General features: G+C 39.2%; 1 protein-coding gene across 12 annotated transcripts in view; it reads left to right on the forward strand.

Annotated features, from left to right (window-relative positions):
- GGNBP2 (gametogenetin binding protein 2) overlaps window positions 1–19,384 on the forward strand; it is a 33,253-nt gene extending 13,869 nt beyond the window's left edge. For 2 of the 12 annotated variants that reach the window (XM_015458546.3, XM_010815777.3), the window contains 10 exons: window positions 3,490–3,615; window positions 3,705–3,818; window positions 10,647–10,856; window positions 11,888–12,062; window positions 13,491–13,685; window positions 15,497–15,644; window positions 15,981–16,106; window positions 16,189–16,337; window positions 17,302–17,550; window positions 18,607–19,256. In XM_015458546.3, the coding sequence (XP_015314032.1) occupies window positions 3,490–3,615; window positions 3,705–3,818; window positions 10,647–10,856; window positions 11,888–12,062; window positions 13,491–13,685; window positions 15,497–15,644; window positions 15,981–16,106; window positions 16,189–16,337; window positions 17,302–17,550; window positions 18,607–18,810 (1,696 nt within the window). In that variant the 3' untranslated portion in view covers window positions 18,811–19,256. Of the gene's footprint in view, window positions 1–3,489; window positions 3,616–3,704; window positions 3,819–10,646; window positions 10,857–11,887; window positions 12,063–13,490; window positions 13,686–15,496; window positions 15,645–15,980; window positions 16,107–16,188; window positions 16,338–17,301; window positions 17,551–18,606 lie in introns of all 12 variants that reach the window. The other 10 variants (XM_015458548.3, XM_059878176.1, XM_059878175.1 and 7 more) reach the window with 9 other exon arrangements.
- The last annotated feature ends 2,154 nt before the right edge of the window (window positions 19,385–21,538 follow it).

Consider the following 21,538-nt stretch of genomic DNA (forward strand, 5'->3'; position numbering starts at 1 on the left):
ATGTGAATTTATGTAACTAATTTGCAGTTTTCTTCTTGGTTAGATGCTACAGTGCCCAAGGCTGCCCCCTTCTCCCAGCTCAGTGTCAAGTTTCCCCTTGAAAATTGCTTGGGGTTGGGGGTGGGTGGTAAGGAGAAGTCATGGAATTTGAAGGGAGTTTCTAAGAAGTAACTTTTGGGGAGAACGGGATGATATAAAACTGTGCTCCTGAATTAATTTTAGAAGTTAGTTTTTTGAACATCTCGTTAGTATTGTTGACATTTTCCTCCCTGGTAAAAAGATCTGGATGACCAGGTGGTGGTATGTTAATCTCTTTTTTGCCCCCATACTCAGGAACAAAAAAATTTTTTTAAACTTTCATCATGAAGACTGTCAAACACATAGAAAAGTAGAGAGACTATACAAGGACCCTGTTGCCCCCAAATACCTTTACCCAGACTCACTTGTTACCAGGATTTGCCACATTTATTTCATTTGTTTGCTTTTTCCTTTGCTGAAGTATTTTAAAGCAAATTCCAGACATCATGTTATTTTACTACTACATTCATCTCTAAATACAGTGACATTTTCTTTCATGACAGTGCCATTATAACACCTAACAAAAACTTAACTACAATAATGTAATACCCAGTTGATATTCACGTTTCACCGACTCTCTCTGAAAGTGTCTTCTTACATTGATTTGTTAGAATCAAGATTTACATAAGAATCACACATGATTTCTAAATGTGAGAACTCTAAACGCAGTAAAGCTCTGTACAACCTCAAATGGTTATCTAAGGATAATTATTTCACATACCTGATTTACCAGTATCTTTAAAGAATTCCTGACTCTCTGAGTGCAGAATTTAGTCTGATTTTCATTGGACAGTAACCTTTATCTGAATAACCTGTTGACTAAAACCGCAGAATAGTCTGATACAATACAAAGCCTGCCTTCTGTTTCTTGATTATGAATGTTTGTCACTGAGGAACTGAAAAGCAAGAGCTACCCCACATGGTAAACATCTGTGCCCATTGCTACCTTCCTACAAAGACCAGTCGTTCCATTTTTGCTCTGGATTCCATTGCTCTCTTGTTCTTGACTTTGCTTCATTGATTACTTTCATTAAATTGACATATAGCTGTGTCTGCCTATGTTTTAGCTTAGAAATAAAAAACATAACCTCCACAGGCTTCACATCCAATGTCAGCTCTAGCCCCACCACATAGGAAGCCAGATGTTTTGGAAGATTGTTTGCCGAATTATGCAATCAGTGTGAGTGGAGTTAGTTGATCTTAAGCAACACCTCCTAAGGTAGTTTCAGTTATTCCCCGTGCCACGTGGATAGCTGGTCAGAGTATAGTCTGCTTAGCCAAGACTTCTCCTCCTCCACTTTGGATGGTCACCGCCATTCTGTGCTACTATGACTTTTTGTATTTTTCCACTGTTGTTCCCCCCTTTCATTTTCTTCAGGGGAAGGTATAATACAGTTAATTAGGTTTTAGCCTAACCAATAGTAACAGTCCAGTTCAGTCTTTCTTAGAGTATTCTCATATTCATACAAGCAAACCTAGGTTATTGTCTGGGAGTAAGTGTGTGGTCTGAAAGAAAGGTCTAGGCCCAGGTTGTAGGCCTGTAGCTGATGGGTGGTGTACCGCTGACTCTTGAACAGCACAGGGGTTAGGAGCACAGATCCTCCACACAGTGGAAAATTTGAGTGTAACTGCTAGTTGGCAACTTCATATATTATACATGGTTCCTTCATGTCCTCATATTCAGTAACTGCCGATTGTGTAGTGCGGTGGTATTTACTATTGAAAAAAATCCACGTGTAAGTTGACCTGCACAAGTCAGCCTCGTGTTGTTCAGTGGTCAGCCGTATAAGATCACCTACAGGAAGAGTAGGGTAACAGAAAGGAATGCTGAGGACTTCAGTTTAATGGTAAGAAAGAATAAGTCTAAAGAAACTTGAGAGAGTGGCTGGAGAGGCAGGAGGAAACCACGGGAAAAGAGTGTTTTGGGGGGCAGGGAGTTGGACAGCTGTGTTGAAGGTTGCTGAGTTATCAAGGACCTCAGAGTCCATTGGATATAGCAACACCAAGATAATTGGTGATCTTGATGAGCGGATCTGTGGTTGAATGCATCAGAATCCAGATCAGAATGTGTAGAAAAATGCATGCATTGCAGGGTCTTAATGGACTAAGCTGTCAGTGGAAAGTATGGAAGTAGAACAAAGAAGTGAAAAGACTCCCTTTTTCAGAAAGCTTGATCTTGACAGGAAGAAGAAGTATAAAGACATTTGGTTTGGAGAGATTATGGATAAAATCTTGATTTGAGTTATAGAATTTCAAGTTGTTTTAGAATAATGCTTTCACATTCTGATGGTATAATAGTCATTCCCCAGCCCTTTTCATCAAAACTGAGAATTTGAGAGTTATGTGGATCACTGAAGCATAATTAGAAAATTTGAAATTTGGGAGATGAGAGTAGAAGGATGTAACATGCAAGGCAGAGCAGGAGTTGAGGTGTTTGCTTCAAAAACAAGAACCATTCACCCTTTCTTAAGCCCTTGTGAGATGAGACTAGGGAGCTGAATTGTATGTCTGATCTTATATGGTGGGCAGGGGGTTGAGAAATACCTATTTAGCTATAGAAAGTAGGTTAAGTAAAGATTCAGAAGTGTTTCCATCTCAAGCATCCCAGGTAATGAATTTCTAGGACTAGTGAGACCTGCAGAAGAACAGGCAGGAGCCAGTTGTTCAGAATCATGAAAAATCAAGAAGACTATCATTGAATGGAAAATAGAAACACATTTCTCTTGGAATGCACATCTGCAACAAAGCAAAATGCGTGACCAGCGCCACATTGAAACCTGTGGGGGAGGGAGAGTCTGGGAAGTTTTTAGTAAGTTTTTAAAAAATTATTTGTGTAGTACTACTAATTTAGGCTGTGTTAAGTGTTCATCTTAGTATGCTATCTTTATTTTCAAAAATGTAAAATTTTATTTAATTAGATTAATTTGTGACTTTCCCAGCTACTTGTAAATATGAAGGTAGATAAGAATTTTGTTGCCATGGGCTAGCTATAAAATCACATTAAGTAGATCAACACTTGTTAGCATTTTCAATTTGTGGAAAGTTGATCCGTGTATAGAAGTGAAAATATTTTGCAATTTTTTCAGCCCTTTTGACTTTAACATTTCAAGTAGATATGCTCATAAAATGCTTACTATATTAAACAGTTACTATCTTGATAAATGTAAATGTTAAATTATTATCAAGTAAACGTAATAGTTGAGCACACGTTTTTGTGTAAAGATATGAGCTCCTGTATAAATAACATTTTAATATGGTTAAAGTAAATATGTAATTATATACAAATTTGCAAACTTACCCTACTAATATATCTTAATGTATTAAAGAGTTCATGATCTTAATTTAGACTATAGAAATTATTCCTTCAGATCATCTCAGTGTCACTAAGCTTTGTACTGTACTGTACTACAGTGAAGGGAGCAGTAGCAGTGTCAGTTCAGAGAAGTTAAGTACAGATAAGAGGAGTAGTGAAGACCACAGGAAGGACAGCAAGTGTAGGATCATTTTCCATTATGGACCTTTCCAGGGAACAGCCAGGTAAAATCAAGCACTCCTTTACTCCGCTTTTTAAAATGTTTTTCCATTATATATTCCTCCATCTCACTAAGATTTATTTCTTTCTGCAGAGGTTGTTGGATGGATGTATGGGAACTCATGTCCCAAGAATGCAGGGATGAAGTAGTTTTAATCGACTCTAGTTGTCTTTTAGAAACGCTAGAAACGTATCTGCGAAAACACAGGTAAGTCCAAAGGTCATGATGATGTAGTGGGAAGATGCGTTAGGTGTCAGTCACCTTCTTCCTGTAATAGTACTCTGCTGCTGCTGCTAAGTCGCTTCAGTCGTGTCGACTCTGTGCGACCCCATAGACGGCAGCCCACCAGGCCCCCCCATCCCTAGGATTCTCCAGGCAAGAACACTGGAGTGGGTTGCCATTTCCCTCTCCAATGCATGAAAGTGAAAAGTCAAAGTGAAGTCGCTCAGTCGTGTCCGACTCTTAGCGACCCCGTGGACTGCAGTCTACCAGACTCCTCCGTCCATGGGATTTTCCAGGCAGGAGTACTGGAGTGGGGTGCCATAGTACTCCAGCCCTCCCGTTAATACCTGCCACCAGGCGGAGCTTAGTGCTAGGGCAGGAAGTTCCTTTATGGCACGATGCTCAGTGTTGACCTTCTTGTGTTTTACCTGTTGGTTCCAGGCCAGCCTTTCAAGGAACACAGAGTGACTGTGAATTGAATAAAGTGTACTTAATCACTGTGGAAATTCTTGTATTCCTTGTTTTTGATGGACGTGTTTCATGGTATCATTTTCAAAATTAAAGTTAAAATAGCAGCTTTTACTTAGTAATATTTTCAATTATTTTTTGTCAAGAGCTAAAAATAGAGTTGGAAATCATGTGCTTCATGTATTATAAAAGTAACTTCAGATTTTTCTTTTTAGAATACTACTTTACAAAGAATTTTCCAAGTGTCATTAACATTTGCAAATTCATAGGGAGGGAGAGTACAGTAGGAAAGGAAACCCATAAAGGAGGCATCTAGAGGTGGCGTTGTGCTGTTTGTCACGTGTTGGGTTTGTGGTTATGTGTCTTATGTCTTTGGGACAGATATACACAATTACTTTGGGGACGCTTCTAGAAAACACACGTAAATTATAAAAACTGGCATTATCAAGGTTGGTGTTCATATGGCAATGAGCTAATGACTTAATCTGCATACTAAGTTTATTAAGTGTTTTTCTTTTTTCAATTACAACTTTCTTGTTTTTTGCCTTATTGGTTGATTGTACCGAAAAGAATAGAGAATGTCAGTTATTTGGAGTTTGGGAAGTAAATGTAAAACAAATGAATGTATAGGTCCGTCACAGATAACCTTTCTTTTTCAATATATATTTCCTTGTATTCAGTATGAATTGGCCCACCCAAAAGAGCTTTTTTGGGTGATAAATTAGTAGTTACTAGAGCTAACATTTTGAAATTTCCTATATTGGTTGTAGATATTTCCTGTGTTTGGGGGGCAGTATTTTATAGGAAAGGTGGAGTCCGTTTTATAACTATATTAAGGATTCAGGGGAAGAAGTACAATTAGGAGCAGTTAAGGAAGATTGCAGTGAATCTGGGTTCTACTGATTATAACTTTGTACAGATTACTTTTCTGTGCTTCCGTGTTTTTCTGTTTTAAGAAAAAATAGTATTCCTATAGAACTTATTATAAGATTAAATTTGTTAGGATTGATGATACATAACAAGACTTACTTAGAACAGTATCTGGCACATAGTAACACATCAGGGAATATGCGTCTGCCAGATTTGCAAGTCCTTGTTATTCCTGTGTAACTAGTTCTTATTTTAGGTACAGTTTGAGTTTTTGAGGTACAGTCAGTTGAAAATGATTTCTAAAGGTCTGAATAGTGGATGTTCTTGGCACATCTATTTTTATTTAATAGATTTTTCTGAGCAGTGTATAATAAAGATTTTATAACACTATTTAAATTATAATAGTGCATTATTAGAAATTAGGTGTTAGAAACTCTGAAACCTCTGTCTTAAGAAACTTTTTTTTTTTTAATTTGTGTGCAAGGTTACTTTTGAAAACAGGAAAAATCACTTTCATTCTTACAGCTTCTGTATAAAATTTTAAATGACTGTTTGCTTATGTTTATGCTACTTAACGATCATGTACAGTCAAACATATTAAACTGATGATTTAAAGCAGTAAGATATAGGGAAAATATTTCAAGCTTTATTATTGGTACTATATGATATTTAACCATTTATTTACTAAAAAAATGTAGACTTACCATTTATAGCCTCAAAATGTGGAAGTAATTTTATTTCTGTGTCTAAGACCATTTCTCCCACCAAGGGGAAGACTTTTTAAAAATTGTGATAAAAAATACATAACATGCGTTTACTTCTTAACAGTTTTTAAGTGTATAGCACAGTACTGTCAACTATTTACTAGCTATTGTGCACTGGATCTCTAGAACTTTTTCATCTTGTGTGACTGAAGCTAAACCCACCTATTGACTAAAAACTCCTCGTTTCCGTCTCCCTGCACCTCCTGCCAGCCACCGTTCTGTTTTCTGTTTGAGTTCAGTTACTTCATATAACTCATATAGGTGGAATCATGCCATATTTGTCTTTTGTGTTTAGCTTGTTTCACTTAGCATAATGTCCTCAAGGTTTACCCATGTTTTAACACATGACAGAATTATCTCTTTTTAAGGATGAATAATGTCCCATTGTATGTATACACTGTGTCCATCTATCAGTGGACATTTAGGTTGTTCTCACATATTGGCTTTTGTGAAAAATGCTGTAGTGAACATGGATGTGTGCCAAAAGCTCTTGGAGATTCCGTTTTTAATTCTTTTGTATGTGTTCCCAGAATTGGGATTGCTGGATTATATGGTAATTCTATTCTTAATTTTTTAAGGAAATGCTATACTATTTGCCATGCTGGCAGCCACTTTATAATCTTGTCAACAGTGTGCAAGGAAGGGTTCCAGTATTTCCAGATCCTTGACAACACTTGTTATTTTCTAATTAAAAAAAAAAAAAAAATATATATATATATATATATATATATATATTTGGTTGTGCTGGGTCTTAGTTGATGCACTTGGGGTCTTCAGTCTTCATTGCGGCATTAGGGCTCTTTAGTTGGAGCCTGTGAACTCTAGTTGTGGTGTGTGAAATCTGGTTCCCAGACCAGGGATTGAACCTGGGCTCCCTGCATTGGGAGTGCAGTCTTAGCTGCCGAGCCACCAGGGAAGTCTCTCTTTTCTAATTTTTGATAGTGGCCATACAGTGGGCTTGAGGTGATCTCATGTGGTTTTGATTAGCATCTCCCTGATGATTAGTGATGTTGAGCATTTTATCATGTACTTACTAGCCTCTCTTTGAAGTGTCTGTTCATGTCCTTTGTCCACTTTTTAATCCTACTTTTTTTTTGTCTGTTATTGAATTGTGAGAGTGCCTTATTCTGTACATTAACCCCTTGTCCAGTGTGTGGTCTGTAAATACTTTCTCTGTTCCATAGGTTGGCCTTCACTCTGTTGTTTCCTTTACTGCACAGAAGTTTTTAGGTTTGATGCAGTCTCATTTGTCTTTTTTATTTTGTTCCTTGTGCTTTTGATTCCATATGCGAGAAGTCATCACCTATTCCATTGTTACATGTTCTCTAACAGTTTTACAGTTTCAGGTCTTAATATTTAGGTCTTTAACACATTTTGAATTAATTTTTGTATATTTCTGTGTCTCTTTTTTAACTGTTAGTGAAACAGTGATTTAACTTTACTTGCCAACATGATTGCATCTGTTTACAAAGTGGGCTTAGAGCTTCTGTTTTAACAAATATTCATTTCAAGAAACAGAGTTATCTGCTATTGGGTCAAAAAGATGTGCATAACAAAATAATTGTATGACATTGTAAGGGTAAATGCTATAATGATAAGTGTAAGTCAGAGATAATGGGAATACAGGAAGGTTGAATTTTAGTTATGGAAATTGCAAGAGGCTTTTTTAAGGATGGGTATGATTTAGGCAAATGGAGATGGATATGGAGGGGAGTGGGGAGGAAGCAGAAGCAAAAAAAGACTTTGTAGTAGGGACGCATCAGTTATGTACAAAGTAATCCATTGTCCATGGAAGCGACCTAAATGTTCATTGACAGGTGAGTGGATTAGGGAGATGATGCGTGTGCCCATGCATGCACACAGTGGAGTACTGCTCAGCCAGAAGAAAGACCAAAATAATGCCATTTGTAGCAGCATGGATGGACCTGGAGATGATCATGTTCTGTGCTTAGTTGCTCAGTTTTGTCTGACTCTCTGTGGCCAGGCTCCTCTGTCCATGGAATTTTCTAGGCAAAAATACTGAAGTGGGTTACCATTTTCCTCCTCCACGGGATCTTCCCGACTTGGTGATCAAACCTGCATCTCTTGTGTCTCCTGCATTAGCAGGTGGATTCTTCACCACAGAGCCACCTGGGAAACCCCAGAAATTATCACATTAAGTGAAGTAAATCACAAAGGCAAATTCCATATGATATCACTTATATGTGGAATCTAAAATATGATACAAATCAACTTACTTACAAAACAGAAACGGACTCACAGACATAGAAAACCAGCTTATGGTTACCAGAGGGGGAAGAAAACAGGGGAGGGATAAATTAGGAGTTTGGGATTAGCAGGTACACACATTGCTATGTATAAAATAGATAAACAACAAGATCCTACTGTATATATAGCACAGGAACTATATTCAATATTCTGTAATAAACCATTATGGAAAAGACTATGGGAAAGAACCTGTGTGTGTGTCTGTGTGTGTATCTGAATCACTGTGGTATACACCAGAAACTAACACAACATCATACATCAGCTATACTTCAATTAAAGAAAAACGGAAGTAGTCCATTTGTATATATTGTATATGTACGGGGGCAGGGCAGTGTAGAGGGACCATGAAGGGAGAGGCAGGTCTTGGGAAAAAGTCTGGAAATAGTAGGTTGGGTAAGAGAAGAAAGCACCTGAGGCCTTAACAAGTTTGAACTTTATTTGTAGATGGTGGGGAGGTTTTTAAGCTGAGAGTGAGGTAATGAGATGTTTTAAAAAATTATTTTGGTATGAGAGCTGCATTAGAGCTAGTAAGAGTGGAAGCAGGGAAATGTATTAGGAAGCATTTTTTTTTTTTTAATTGACTAGGCAATTTAAAACAGGGCAGAGGGAGTTGAAAAGAAGTAACCTTCCTCAGTGTAAGAAAGAGTTGATACCAATTGGCTCCACCCCTAAAAGCAGGAGTTGCAGTTAACTAAGGAGTTGGAATTACCTGAGGTTCCATCCTGGGTGACTGTGTAAATGGTGATTTCTTCACACCTATGGAAGGTAACATAGGAAGGGGACTGTGTTGCCCTTGGTTTTGGACATCTATATTGTCCCACATTTTTCAGCATGGGTCTGGCCTTCAGGCAAGGACAGAGCCTTGAGCGGAGCTGTGGAGTTGATATGTTGACGGGAACCGCTGTGGGAGTAGATAAGCTCACCTGGATAGATAAATTTAAATCATAGAGAGCAAAATTTCCTCATTCCATCACAGCCAATCTTCTCAGAGAGCCAATTACTAATATTGTGAGCCTGACCGAATTCTTCCTTATTTTAGGAATTCAAAAATAGACCAGACTCTTATTTTTTCTTTTCTGATTGAATGATGTTTGGTTTCTAGAAGAAAAGAGTGTTATCCTTCTACTTCACATGCTCTTCTACACTTTTACCGCATTTAGTTCAGTTCAGTCGCTCAGTCGTGTCCGACTCTTTGCAACCCCATGAATCACAGCACGCCAGGCCTCCCTTTCCATCACCAGCTACCGGAGTTCACTCAGACTCATGTCCATCGAGTCAGTGATGCCATCCAGCCATCTCATCCTCTGTCGTCCCCTTCTCCTCCTGCCCCCAATCCCTCCCAGCATCAGAGTCTTTTCCAATGAGTCAACTCTTCGCATGAGGTGGCCAAAGTAGTGGAGTTTCAGCTTTAGCATCATTCCTTCCAAAGAAATCCCAGGGCTGATCTCCTTCAGAATGGACTGGTTGGATCTCCTTGCAGTCCAAGGGACTCTCAAGAGTCTTCTCCAACACCACAGTTCAAAAGCATTAATTCTTCGGCACTCAGCCTTCTTCACAGTCCAACTCTCTCAGTACACTTAAGTTGAAACCACATTTCTACATATATGTTGTATATATTATTTATGTGTGTGTTGAGAAACATACTTTTTTGTGTGTGTGGAAGAAAGAATTTGACATTTAGGAAATTACCAGTAAACTAAAAATACATGTACCACTTTCCTATTCTTCTTGCCCTCCCCACCCTACATATTAATACTTAGTTGGTGATGTATTTATTAAAATGTCAACATTTGAATCAAGGTTTACTGGTTGAAGGGCTTCCCTTGTAGCTCAGTCAGTAAAGAATCTGCCTGCAGTGCAGGAGACCCGGGTTCAATCCCTGAGTTAGGAAGATCCCCTGGAGAAGGAAATGGCAACCCACTCCAATATCCTTGCCTGGAAAATCTCATGGACCGAGGAGCCTGGTGGGCTGCAGTCCATGGGGTAACAAAGAGTCGGGCACGACTGAGCAACTAACACTTTACTGGTTGAAGATACCAACTATTTTCAGAGACTGAAAGGAGAGGGATCCTAGAGTCATTGGTTGGTAGCCTCTGTTGTTCTATTTCTGACCTGCACAGATAGCTCGTGAAGTGACGATACATAGTCCTTGGCAACTAATATCTTCTGGGCATGTATTTTATGAACTAACAGATATTTATCTGCTTCATTCTTTTAGGCCCATGTGTTTCTCTAGTTTAAAAAGCATTTGCAAGTGGAGAACTAGCTATAGCTGTGTAATCCCTAAATGTGTATTTACCTTATATGTGTATGACTTCAGTGTGTGGAGGCTTTTTTTAATACTCAATATGGGAGGGGAGTGTCATTGTCTAGTAAACTGTTAAATACCTCATGAAATAATTACACAGCCAGTTCTTAATTTTGAAATTTTTCTTTTCAACAGGTTTTGTACTGATTGCAAAAATAAAGTCCTGCGAGCCTATAATATCCTTATTGGTGAACTTGATTGCAGCAAAGAGAAGGGCTACTGTGCTGCACTTTATGAAGGCTTGCGGTGCTGTCCACACGAGCGACACATTCATGTTTGCTGTGAGACAGACTTCATTGCACATCTTCTGGGTCGTGCTGAGCCAGAGTTCGCAGGAGGGTATGAGTATGTAATTTGCTAGAATGGGCTATCTAGCGCTTTGCTTCATTTTATCCTTCTGCCTCAGTACATATGTGTGTAAATTAAAGTGTGCCTGTACAGATTTTGCTTTTTTTTAAATATGCATTTAGTTGAGTAAAAAAAGGGAGAAAGTATTGATCCATTGTCTGCTTATTGTTGCTTGAAGTAGGAATTCCGGCTTTTTTTGGCTTTTATTATTATAGCTTATCATTTTCACTTGAAAATGATTAGAAGGGATTTTTTCCTCCCCTCCATCCATGCATTTCCATGTTTAAATTTTGTTTATAATGATGGTTTTTGCATAGGAAACAAGATCTTTGCAACAGGGGTTTAAGAAATACTTCACTGAATGTAATTCATGAACTGTGGATGTTATTATTAAATTACAGAGGAACCTAAAATTTTATCTCTGGCTTTGTTGTAAAAGTCAGGAAAAATTGTTCACAGAATACATTGAACCCACTCCCCCTCTGTTTTGTGTATTAGCTGTCATTTGAGTGCCTGTTTTCTGCTAGGCATTTAGAATACAAACACCACTTCTGTCACTGAAGTTGGTGATCATTTCTAGTGAAGACTAGCCTAGAGGGCTTTTGCCCGGGATTGAATCACTTTGGCATTGTCTTTCTCCATTCCCCATCAAAAAGAACAAAAACCAAGTAGGCATTTGGTATAATTGGAAGGTGAACTGTCATGCCTGCTATGAGCTGGACACTTAAATATGTGACGTCTTTGTGCCCCCAAAAACATTTCTTTAGGGCCAGTTCCTGAATTACCTTCTTTTTAGCAGTATTAGGACTAAGTTCTACTTGCATGTGTATTTTGCATTGGTAATATACATGTGTGCTTGTGTATTTATATATATGTTGAGTTTGAATGTATAAATGTCTTGTTATTAGTTTGTTTACTAGATATGCAGATTATGTTTAAAACCTGAACCTGCAGAGAGGTGTTATCAATCTCTTACTGTTTCAGCTTAAGAGTTGTAGGAAACATGTGTGATTTATTCTTCTTTACAGGAGAAGAGAAAGGCATGCTAAGACAATAGATATAGCTCAAGAAGAAGTTCTGACCTGCTTGGGAATTCATCTTTATGAAAGACTGCATCGAATCTGGCAAAAACTGCGGGCAGAAGAGCAGACATGGCAGATGCTTTTCTATCTTGGTGTTGATGCTTTACGCAAGAGTTTTGAGGTAAGAACAGTGGACTGCTTCAGTGTCTGGACTGCTTAGTTATTAGATGGAATCTTTTTTTTTTTTTTTTTTTAATTATTTCTTGATTGTACTGGGTCTCTTTGCTACATGAGGGCTTTTTTCTTGTGGCCTTCTCACTGTGGTAGCTTCTCTTGTCGCACAGCACAGGCTCTAGGTGCATGGGCTTCAGTGGTTGCAGCCTGCAGGTTCAGTAGTTGGGTCTCTGGGTCTCTAGGGTGCGGGCTCAGTGGTTGTGGTGCATGGGCTTATCTGCCCTGCCGCATGTGGAATCTTCCCAGACCAGGGATCAAACCCATGTCCGCTGCGTTCGCAGGCCGATTCTTATCCACTGGACCACCACGGGAGTTGTGAACTGTGGACTGAATCTTAATGTTAATTGCTGCTCTCACCTTGCCTTAGAGAGCTGTGATCCGCTGGTCATGGCTCTGGAGGGTTAGGAGAGGAGTTGGCTGGAGAACTGGAATTTAGAACAAGTTTGTGGATTTTTCTTTGTTTTTTAAACCTGTCACACTGCCAGCCTTGATTTTTTTAGACATTTTCAGAGTAGAGAACTGAAATTGACGATTATTTAATGAGAAGCTGCTATGAAACATAGCTATTGGCAAGTTAAAAGCAGCCCAAAAATAAGCATCAAAATTAGAAACATTTAATGAGTCCCAGTTTGCCTGCTTCTTTCCAGTAATATGAAGTAAATGCTGTCTGAATGCCATGATATGAGAGCTACTTTTTAGAAGCACACTGAAGGCTCTTTATAATGCTGGTATTGGGTTTTGTGTTGTGATTTAGTAATATCTTTTTTCAGTTATGCTCTGTAGAATATAAATTTTTGGCTAGTGAATATTCTGTTGTAGTCTAGGGCAGGGTCATAACTGTTTAACTGGTCACCTGTCCCTTTTGAGAATGGTATGTGAACTATAAACTCTTTTTCAAAAGCCTATCCTTGGACTTTAAACATTGTTCTGGGGAGTCTGAGGAGATGTGTGTTTGTTTTTGCCGAAAAGATTTCTTATTCCTTTCTCTTTGTATATTTGTGTCTTCAGAAACTAGATCATTTAATCAGGTTAAATAGTGTTCTCATTGTATGAAGAAATAGGATGAATGTTTACTTTGTTGTGTTAAAATTCTGAAATTTAAAACTAGAATATTTCTGGATTCAAACTGGAGTATGTGTAAGTCTCCCTTTCCCATTGGAGTTAGTTGTACATTCATTTCCTGATATTTTAAGACTGTCATCATTTAAGGTATTAAAATTTAAAATTCTTTTTGGGGACTGCTGGACAAAATTACAGCATGAAATGCCAGTTTCTGTGTGTGTGATATCATTTAAAATTAACAAGTGAGAATTTCCTTGGAGAATAAAGGGAAGTTTGAGCCAGTATTCAGTCTCAGCTTTGTTTTTTATAATAGATGACTGTGGAAAAAGTACAGGGTATTAGTCGATTGGAACAACTTTGTGAAGAATTTTCAGAAGAGGAACGAGTAAGAGAACTCAAGCAAGAGAAGAAGCGCCAGAAACGGAAGAATAGACGAAAAAACAAATGTGTATGTGATATCCCTACTCCCTTACAAACAGCAGATGAAAAGGAAGTAAGCCAAGAGAAGGTAGTATTCCTTAATATTGACTTGACAATATATGGCTTTTTTTCTAGATTTCAGCACTTTCACTGTGCTTTCTCAGAACATGGGTTCCTCTGGCTTGTACGTTGGCTTTTTTTCTTACTGTAGTCTGTATAACAACCTCTTTAATGTCATTTGTTTTATAAAGACAATGTTCAATAATTAGTAGTATCTTACTACCTGACCTTAGTATTCTGTTAGATCAAAGCCCAAATGTGAAAAGTTATCTCCATGCATGACCTAGAGCAGTTCTCAACTTTTGGTCTCAGGATCTCTTTTCATTCTTAAAAATTAGGGTGCCTAGTGAGCTTTTGTTTATGTGAATTATACTTATCAGCATTTATTGTATTAGAAATTACAGTGGAGAAATTTAAAGTTATTTGTTAATTCTTTTAAAAATAATAAGCCTATTTAATGTTAACATGAATAACATATTTTGAAAAAGAACTGCTTTCTAGGAAAATTTGAGAAGGGTGGCTTTACTTTATATTTTTACAAATCTCTTTAATATTTGGCTTAAAAGGAATCAGATAGATTCTCTTTATCTGTTTCTGCATTCAGTCTGTTTGCATATGTTGCTTGGTCAAAGCATGTGAATAAAGTCTTACTTCACTCATATATGGTAGGAAAAGGGGAGAGGAATATTCCTTTTTAGATAGTTGTGGATATTCTTCTTTGGCATTATAACTTGACAGGTGGTAAGATTTTTTATAGTGTGGAACCTGACACCTTAAAGTGACCTTTCATACTTTTAAAATCCATCAGCAGTTTGAACAGATTTTATTCATGCATGATTCTGTAACATCATGCACTGGTCATTTGAAAACATAATGGTTCACTGAGGTAGGCACATCTCCCCAGATGCTGACATTTCATTACATAGTATCAGACAACAATGTTAAAACCACTGTTCTTCCCATTAGAAAGGTCTTAAGCTTCAATCTCATTGTGCTTGTATATACAAGTTTTCAAAATTCTAATTATAGTTTGAAAGTTTAAATTTTATCAGTGACAACAAATACTGTCTGTTTTTTTCTTTTAAGAGCTGGACTGACTTCATTTATTTTTGAGAAAATGTCTTTTAAATATTCAAGTCTGAATAACCACAGTTTGTCTCTTACCCTCTCTTTCAAGTGAAGTTGGTGTTCTAGCTAGTTTAACTTGCAACTCAAACTGTTGCACAGGCACTTCTTGAGACAGTCATACATTGGTATTCATCAAAAATGCTTTAAGCATTCTTCTCATTTCTCACAGACTAATAAAAAGATCTCTACTTCATGAGTTGGTATTTAATAAAATTAATATTTTTAGTGCTGCATGCGTCAAAGACATTTATAAGTGAAATATCCTTTTATCTCTGTTTATTTCCACTGAGAATGCTTGACAAGTGAAGAGTACAGTGACTGTTGGTACACACTTGGGTTGCTTCTGTCTTGGTTTGTGCTAAAGTACCAGCAGCTTTTCCCACCACTGCTTTTATACCATCAGCGTAAGTGTCAAGACAATGAAAAAGGCAAATCACATCTTAGTGTTAGGATGAAAGTGGTTTTGACCTAGGGAACCCCAGGAGCCAGCAGACCACACTTTTGAGAACAGTTGTCCTAGACTTTCCTGATACCATTAAGGTCTTGACTTGGTTCTAGTTGATTCCTAGTTTTTAAATGAATTAATGATCTTCATGAGAATAGTTTTTTTTTTTTCTTTAATTTTTATCTAATTAGTTAATGTTGAGGAAATTAAAATATAGCCATATGGAGGTAAAGATTTTTACCATCTCTTAATATTAATCCTTAAAGGAAACAGACTTCATAGAAAACAGCTGCAAAGCCTGTGGCAGCACTGAAGATGGTAATAGTTGTGTAGAAGTAATTGTTACCAATGAAAACACATCCTGTACCTGTCCTACCAGTGGCAATCTTTTGGGGTCCCCTAAAATAAAGAAAGGTAAGTGAACAGTTTAAAAAATATTAACTCTTAAGTTTATTCTTTCTTTCTTTTAAATACAAGAGCTTTTAGAGAGCCTGTAACCTAAAGGTTAGGAAGTGCTTTATAGACCCAAGAATATCATATAATTTAGTCAAACACTTAGGGTATTTGATTTGTTAAACAATAATGAAATAAAAAACCGTAAGTCTCCAGTCACATTTTCATTATTTAATGTACTTTTTACTTTCAGTAAGCCATTGGTTTTGAAATTTTTAAGTAGTCCCCATTTGGGTTATCCTTTGTCTCAATATATTTATTGGCATGTTAATAGTAACTCACTCGATTTGTTCTCAGGCTTATCGCCACACTGTAATGGTAGTGATTGTGGATATTCATCTAGCATGGAAGGGAGTGAAACAGGCTCTCGGGAGGGTTCAGACGTCGCCTGCACTGAAGGCATTTGTAATCATGACGAACATGGTAGGTTCAGATTAAGCTTCCCAATTATTTCTGCTACATGGCTGAGTTAAGCACATAAATAAAAAACTACTGATTTCTTCAGGTGATGACTCCTGTGTTCATCACTGTGAAGACAAAGAGGATGATGGTGATAGTTGTGTTGAATGTTGGGCAAATTCAGAAGAGAACAGCACCAAAGGAAAAAATAAAAAGAAGAAAAAGAAAAGCAAGATGTTGAAATGTGATGAACATGTAAGTGTCATAAAATGTCATTCTTAAACCTTTGCTCTTTTCCTTGGAGTGGCTTAGTCGCTACACACCTTAGTCTCTAGGCTTTTTTGTTTTTAGAATGAATACCTATGCAGTTCCGTTGGTTACTCATCCTGTGATTTTTATAGGCATGTGTGTCTGATGTGTGGTTGTTTGTCCAACAGTCCGTGTGCGACATAAATCCAATTCCTTTTTTCACAGTAGTTTTTAATGTTAGCTCCGTGATCTTGAGCAGTTTGCTTGATCTGTTTTCCCTGCTGTAAAATGGGGATAATAGTCCCTGTCAGATCAGATTCTGTGAAGATTAAATGAGATTATATTGATGGGTTAGCATAGTGTTTGTGTGTGCGTGCTCAGTTGTGTCTGACTTTTTGTGACCCGCCCTGGACTGTAGCCCACCAGGCTCCTCTGTTAATGGAATTTCCCAAGCAAGAGTACTGGAGTGGGTTGCCATTTTCTACTCTAGGGGATCTTCCCGACTGGAGGATTGAACCCTTATCTCTTGTGTTTCTTGTGTTGGCAGGCGGATTCTCTGCCACTGAGCCACCTGGGAAGTGTAGTGTTCGCTGTGTAGTAAATGCCTAGAAACTGCCAGCTGTTGCTGCTGTTCTGTATTCCTGGTGAAATCTTAACATACTCTCAGGGCATTTATTTTTTCTTTAAAAAAGAGTCATTGCTATTATGCTCTGCCTTTTGGGGCTTCCCTGGCTCAGTGGTAAAGAACCTGCCTGTCAGGCAGGAGACTCGGGTTCGATCCCTGGATTAGGAAGATTCCCCTGGAGAAGGAAATGGCAGCCCACTCCAGTATTCTTGTCTAAGAAATCCCATGGACAGAGGAGCCTGGCGCGCTGCAGTCCATGGGGTTGCAAAGAGTCAGACACGACTTGACAACTAAACAACCACCACCTGCCTTTTTACCTGAGAGAGACTTTTGCTGTGGTTTCAGATCCAAAAGCTTGGAAGCTGTATCACAGATCCAGGTACTCGAGAGACCTCAGGAAATACCGTGCACACAGTGTTTCACCGTGACAAGACCAAAGATGCACATCCTGAAAGCTGCTGCAGCTCTGAAAAGGGCGGGCAGCCCCTGGCTTGGTTTGAGCATAGGAAAAACGTACCACAGTGTGCAGAACCCACAGAAACATCGTTTGGTCCTGATTCTGGAAAAGGTGCCAAGAGCTTAGTTGAACTCCTTGTAAGTAAGCCATGATATCTTTTTGTGGATAATTGATTGCTCATGGGTAGATGTGGGAGGAGACAGTATTTGAGGGTTTCGCATTGGGAATGGGAGGAGGCTCTTAAGCAGTATTTTATTATTTTTTGGTGACTTCATTCCTGCCCTTCCACTGTGTAACTGTTCTGGAGCACATTTCCTTGTCCTCCTTTGTCTCAAAGGTAGAAGAGCCTATTTGGGAGAGGTACAGAGAGTTGGCATCAAGTCTAAGAGTCTGACTCCTTGGTGGGGATTGTTATAAGCAAGCTACCTTTCTGAGTGCTAATTAATGGTAGCCAACCTTCCAGACCAGGAAAGTATATAGAATCTGAACTAGAGTCCATTTTCCGGGTTACTTCCTTCATGTAACCTTCATGTCATGTAGGATAAAAGCCTAACTGAACTTGGGACATCTTTTATAATTGATTTGCAGTCTTTATACTTTAGATGAATTATACCTGATTCCAAGCAACCCAGGGCATAGTTCGTGTGGAATTTGCAGGAGGGGCAAGGAAAGAAAAGGGTGGCATCTTTCCTGTAGTCATCACAGGATTCCAAGGGAAACAAATCCTTTAGAATGCTAGCTTTTTTCTTTTTTATATAGTTGTAAAGTTTATTGGTGATACTGTATATTTCATAAGTTTTAAAAAGGTTATATTTTACCTAACTTGTGGAGATAAATGTTTCAACATAGAACCAGCCAGAGAAAAGTCAGATTATTTAAAATTTGGAAGCTATTTATAACCATCTCTAATTAATCACTTTTTAAGGCTAAGGTGTGTTAGTAGTCTGCTTGTAGGCTTCTAGGACAAATTATAGATCGAGTTTTAAATCAAGTTGAGTTGCATTTTATTCTTACTTAGTACTTTCCAAGGCAGAATGACATTTTGTTATCCTGTAAACATTCTATTTAAAGCCTTTATGTGACTGAATTAAAACTAAAAACTAGCCTGCTTTAGTTTTTAGCTGTCTTCTATTAGGATAGCATTTTGCATTCTTCATTTAAGTCATAGTCTTAACTACTGCTTTAATTTGCAGGATGAGTCTGAATGTACTTCAGATGAGGAAATCTTTATCTCACAAGATGAAATACAGTCATTTATGGCTAATAACCAGTCTTTCTACAGCAATAGAGAACAATACCGACAGCATCTGAAGGAGAAATTTAATAAATACTGCCGCTTAAATGATCACAAGAGGCCCATTTGTAGTGGCTGGTTGACAACGGCTGGAGCAAATTAAATAAATAAAATAGCTCTGTCTTTCAGTGAAACACTCAAGATGACTACTGCGCCTTCTCTTTCAAAAAAACTCTTTAATTTTAGTGACTTATGGCAAAATTTTATCTTAAATCAATGTGATTCTTTCTTGTTTTGGGAGACGGTGGAGGTAACCTCATTAGTTTGTTCTTTCTTCAGGCTTGTGTCTTTAGTTGTGTGGCTGCGCAGGCCTGCCATATGATTTAAGCCATCTCTTTTCATTAAATGTTTCTCTTCCTGTGAGACTTACTAAAAAGCAACTTAGTGGCAAAAAGTAATGTTGTACTTATACTTCTGTACAGAAATGACAATGAGCTGAATATATGGTTTTACAAAGTAGACATCCACTTGCGAAATGTTTGGATGTAATGTTAAAGCGCAATGTGCAAAATTTAAAATAAAGAATATTTATTAATACGCATAGTAAAATTTGGTGTACATGTTTCTACTTAATGTGTGGCAGTATTTTAATTAGCCACCTGTGGTCTTGGTATTTGACCAGTGATGATGTTAGAGAGGATGAAGAGCAAATAAGGAGAGGGATACAGGCTGTTGAAGACAAAAATTCTTCCCCTTCGTCAGAGTTGACAGCTGAGAAGAGCAGGGTCCAGTCTTTTGTTCTGAAAGAATAAATTTGCTGCGATACGTTTAAATACTGACTAGCATCATACTTCCTTGGGAGATTTTTTAACTGCTGTTATTTATAATGTTCCTTGATAACATAACATAGAGCACCTTAAATTCAGAGGTTCAGATTGAACTAGAAGAGTGAAGCAAAACTTGGCAGAATTTCAACCAGGGGTTGCCTGATCAGTAGTTACTTGGTGCGTAGAGAACTGGGAGCAGAAGGCTCCACTGAGAGCTGACCACACTGCGGTCTGTGTGAGTGCCTGTTCCTTATCTGGTTTCCAACAATAAAGCCACTCTGGCTTTACAGTTACTGTTTTCACAAGCTGTCTGTGAGTACTGAAGGTGAGATTCCCCGAGGAGTAGCATTTGGCTGCCATTTAAAAGGTTGAGTCAATAGTTAAGTAAAATCATGTGCTTACAGCTTTGTGTCTACATGTTGATAATACTTGGTGGGCCACAGACAAATGGTGGGACGGTCAGTACCTCTCTGCAGTGGGGATGGAGTGAACCTTGTGGATTTTCTACCACTTAATCAGATTTCTAATCAGATTTCAAGTGGGCAACAGCAGAAGCTTAGTGAGATTTTAACTTTTGTAGTTGGTATTTTTTTGAGCCACCCCGAGTTGTCTTTTCAAATCAAAGTGTGGTACAGGGACTAGAGCAGAGATGAAATGAGTAATTCCTTTCTGATCCTTGTTTGCTTTCATCCTGGAATCCATAAAAAAATGACTAAGGGTTCTCCCAACAGCCCTTGGCTCTGAGCCCAATCCTCCTTCCACCACCTGTTGCAGTCAACTTTTCTCTTGAGATTCCTAAATTAAGCAAGGGCTGGTTTTATTTTAATCTTTGCCCTTGGGGACCCCAGCCACATTCACGGCTTATTCCATTGGTTGCAGTGGTGGGATTCCAGCAGAGATGTTTTCTCTTTGAAAGGACGGCTATATAAAGAATGCAGAAGGGAGGCAGTATTCAGTGTTTTGATGGAATATCCTTAGTGGTCAGCAAAGTGACTTCTACTTTGAATAGAACCAACAACCTAAGAAGAGACAAGGGAGGACACAGTGAAGGCAGTTTCAGAACACATCCCCTGGCCTAATACTGGACTGCTTGCCATCCAAGCCAGGCTCCTCGTCTGTCTCGGTATATCCTATAAAATGACAGTGTTAATAGATTCTATCTCATAGGGCTCTTGTGCACATTAATATATTTGAGATGCTTAAAATGTATTTTACTGTGCCTGTCACAGTAAGCGCTCAATAAACGTCAGCTATTGCTTTAATTTTTCGCATACACCGTGATATATTTGCTCCAGTGGGAGTAGGGGGGCTTAGAGGAGTTGTAGGCTATAGGTCATGAGGGATACAATCCCCTCCACCCCAATACACATGTACTTGGGAGTGTTTGCCTTTTTAACCATGAGTTCTCCTCGGTTGGAAAGGCCAAGCGATCAGGCGGGGTTGAAAGGTCACCCCGCCCCAAGGTCACCCAGCGTCGACCGCTGAGACGCTCAACCTTGTCTGAGCTGAACCGTTCCCATCAGCCGCCGGCTGGTTGAGGAAGGCGGTGGCGTCACCTTAAGTGCCCCGTAACTTCTCTTCCTGGCCTTTGGGTCAGGATAGGGAAGGCGGACAGAGCAAGAGGCGAGTACGCGCGTCCTCAGGCCTGGTGCAAGCCTGCACCGAGCCTCGTTCTCTTCCAAGGATAAGAGCTCACAGAGGGGAAACTACAAACTCCCGGGACCCTCCCGCCCAGTCCCGCGAGAAGCGGTTTTGTCCGAGCTAGGGCCGGAAGGGGTGGGGTGGGGCGGGGACCGGGCGAGAGCCGGAAGGGGCGGGGCCGTGCTGGAGGAACGGAGTGGAGTCCGGGATCCGGCGAGAGCCGGATGGGGCGGGGCCGTGCCCTCGCGGCAGGGGCGGGGAGGGGTGGGGGCGGGGCCGTGCTCTCGCGGCAGGGGCGGGGCGGGGCTGCCGGCCCGCATCGTCCTCCAGCCGGGATGTGGCCGATCGCCGAGGAGCGGAGGGTGGAGCAGGGGGCGGAGGCCGGCCAGAGTGGAGGCAGGTCCTGGCGTACCTCTGACGCGG

The sequence above is a fragment of the Bos taurus genome, chromosome 19 (assembly GCF_002263795.3).
Source record: "Bos taurus isolate L1 Dominette 01449 registration number 42190680 breed Hereford chromosome 19, ARS-UCD2.0, whole genome shotgun sequence".
Lineage (NCBI taxonomy): Eukaryota > Metazoa > Chordata > Mammalia > Artiodactyla > Bovidae > Bos > Bos taurus.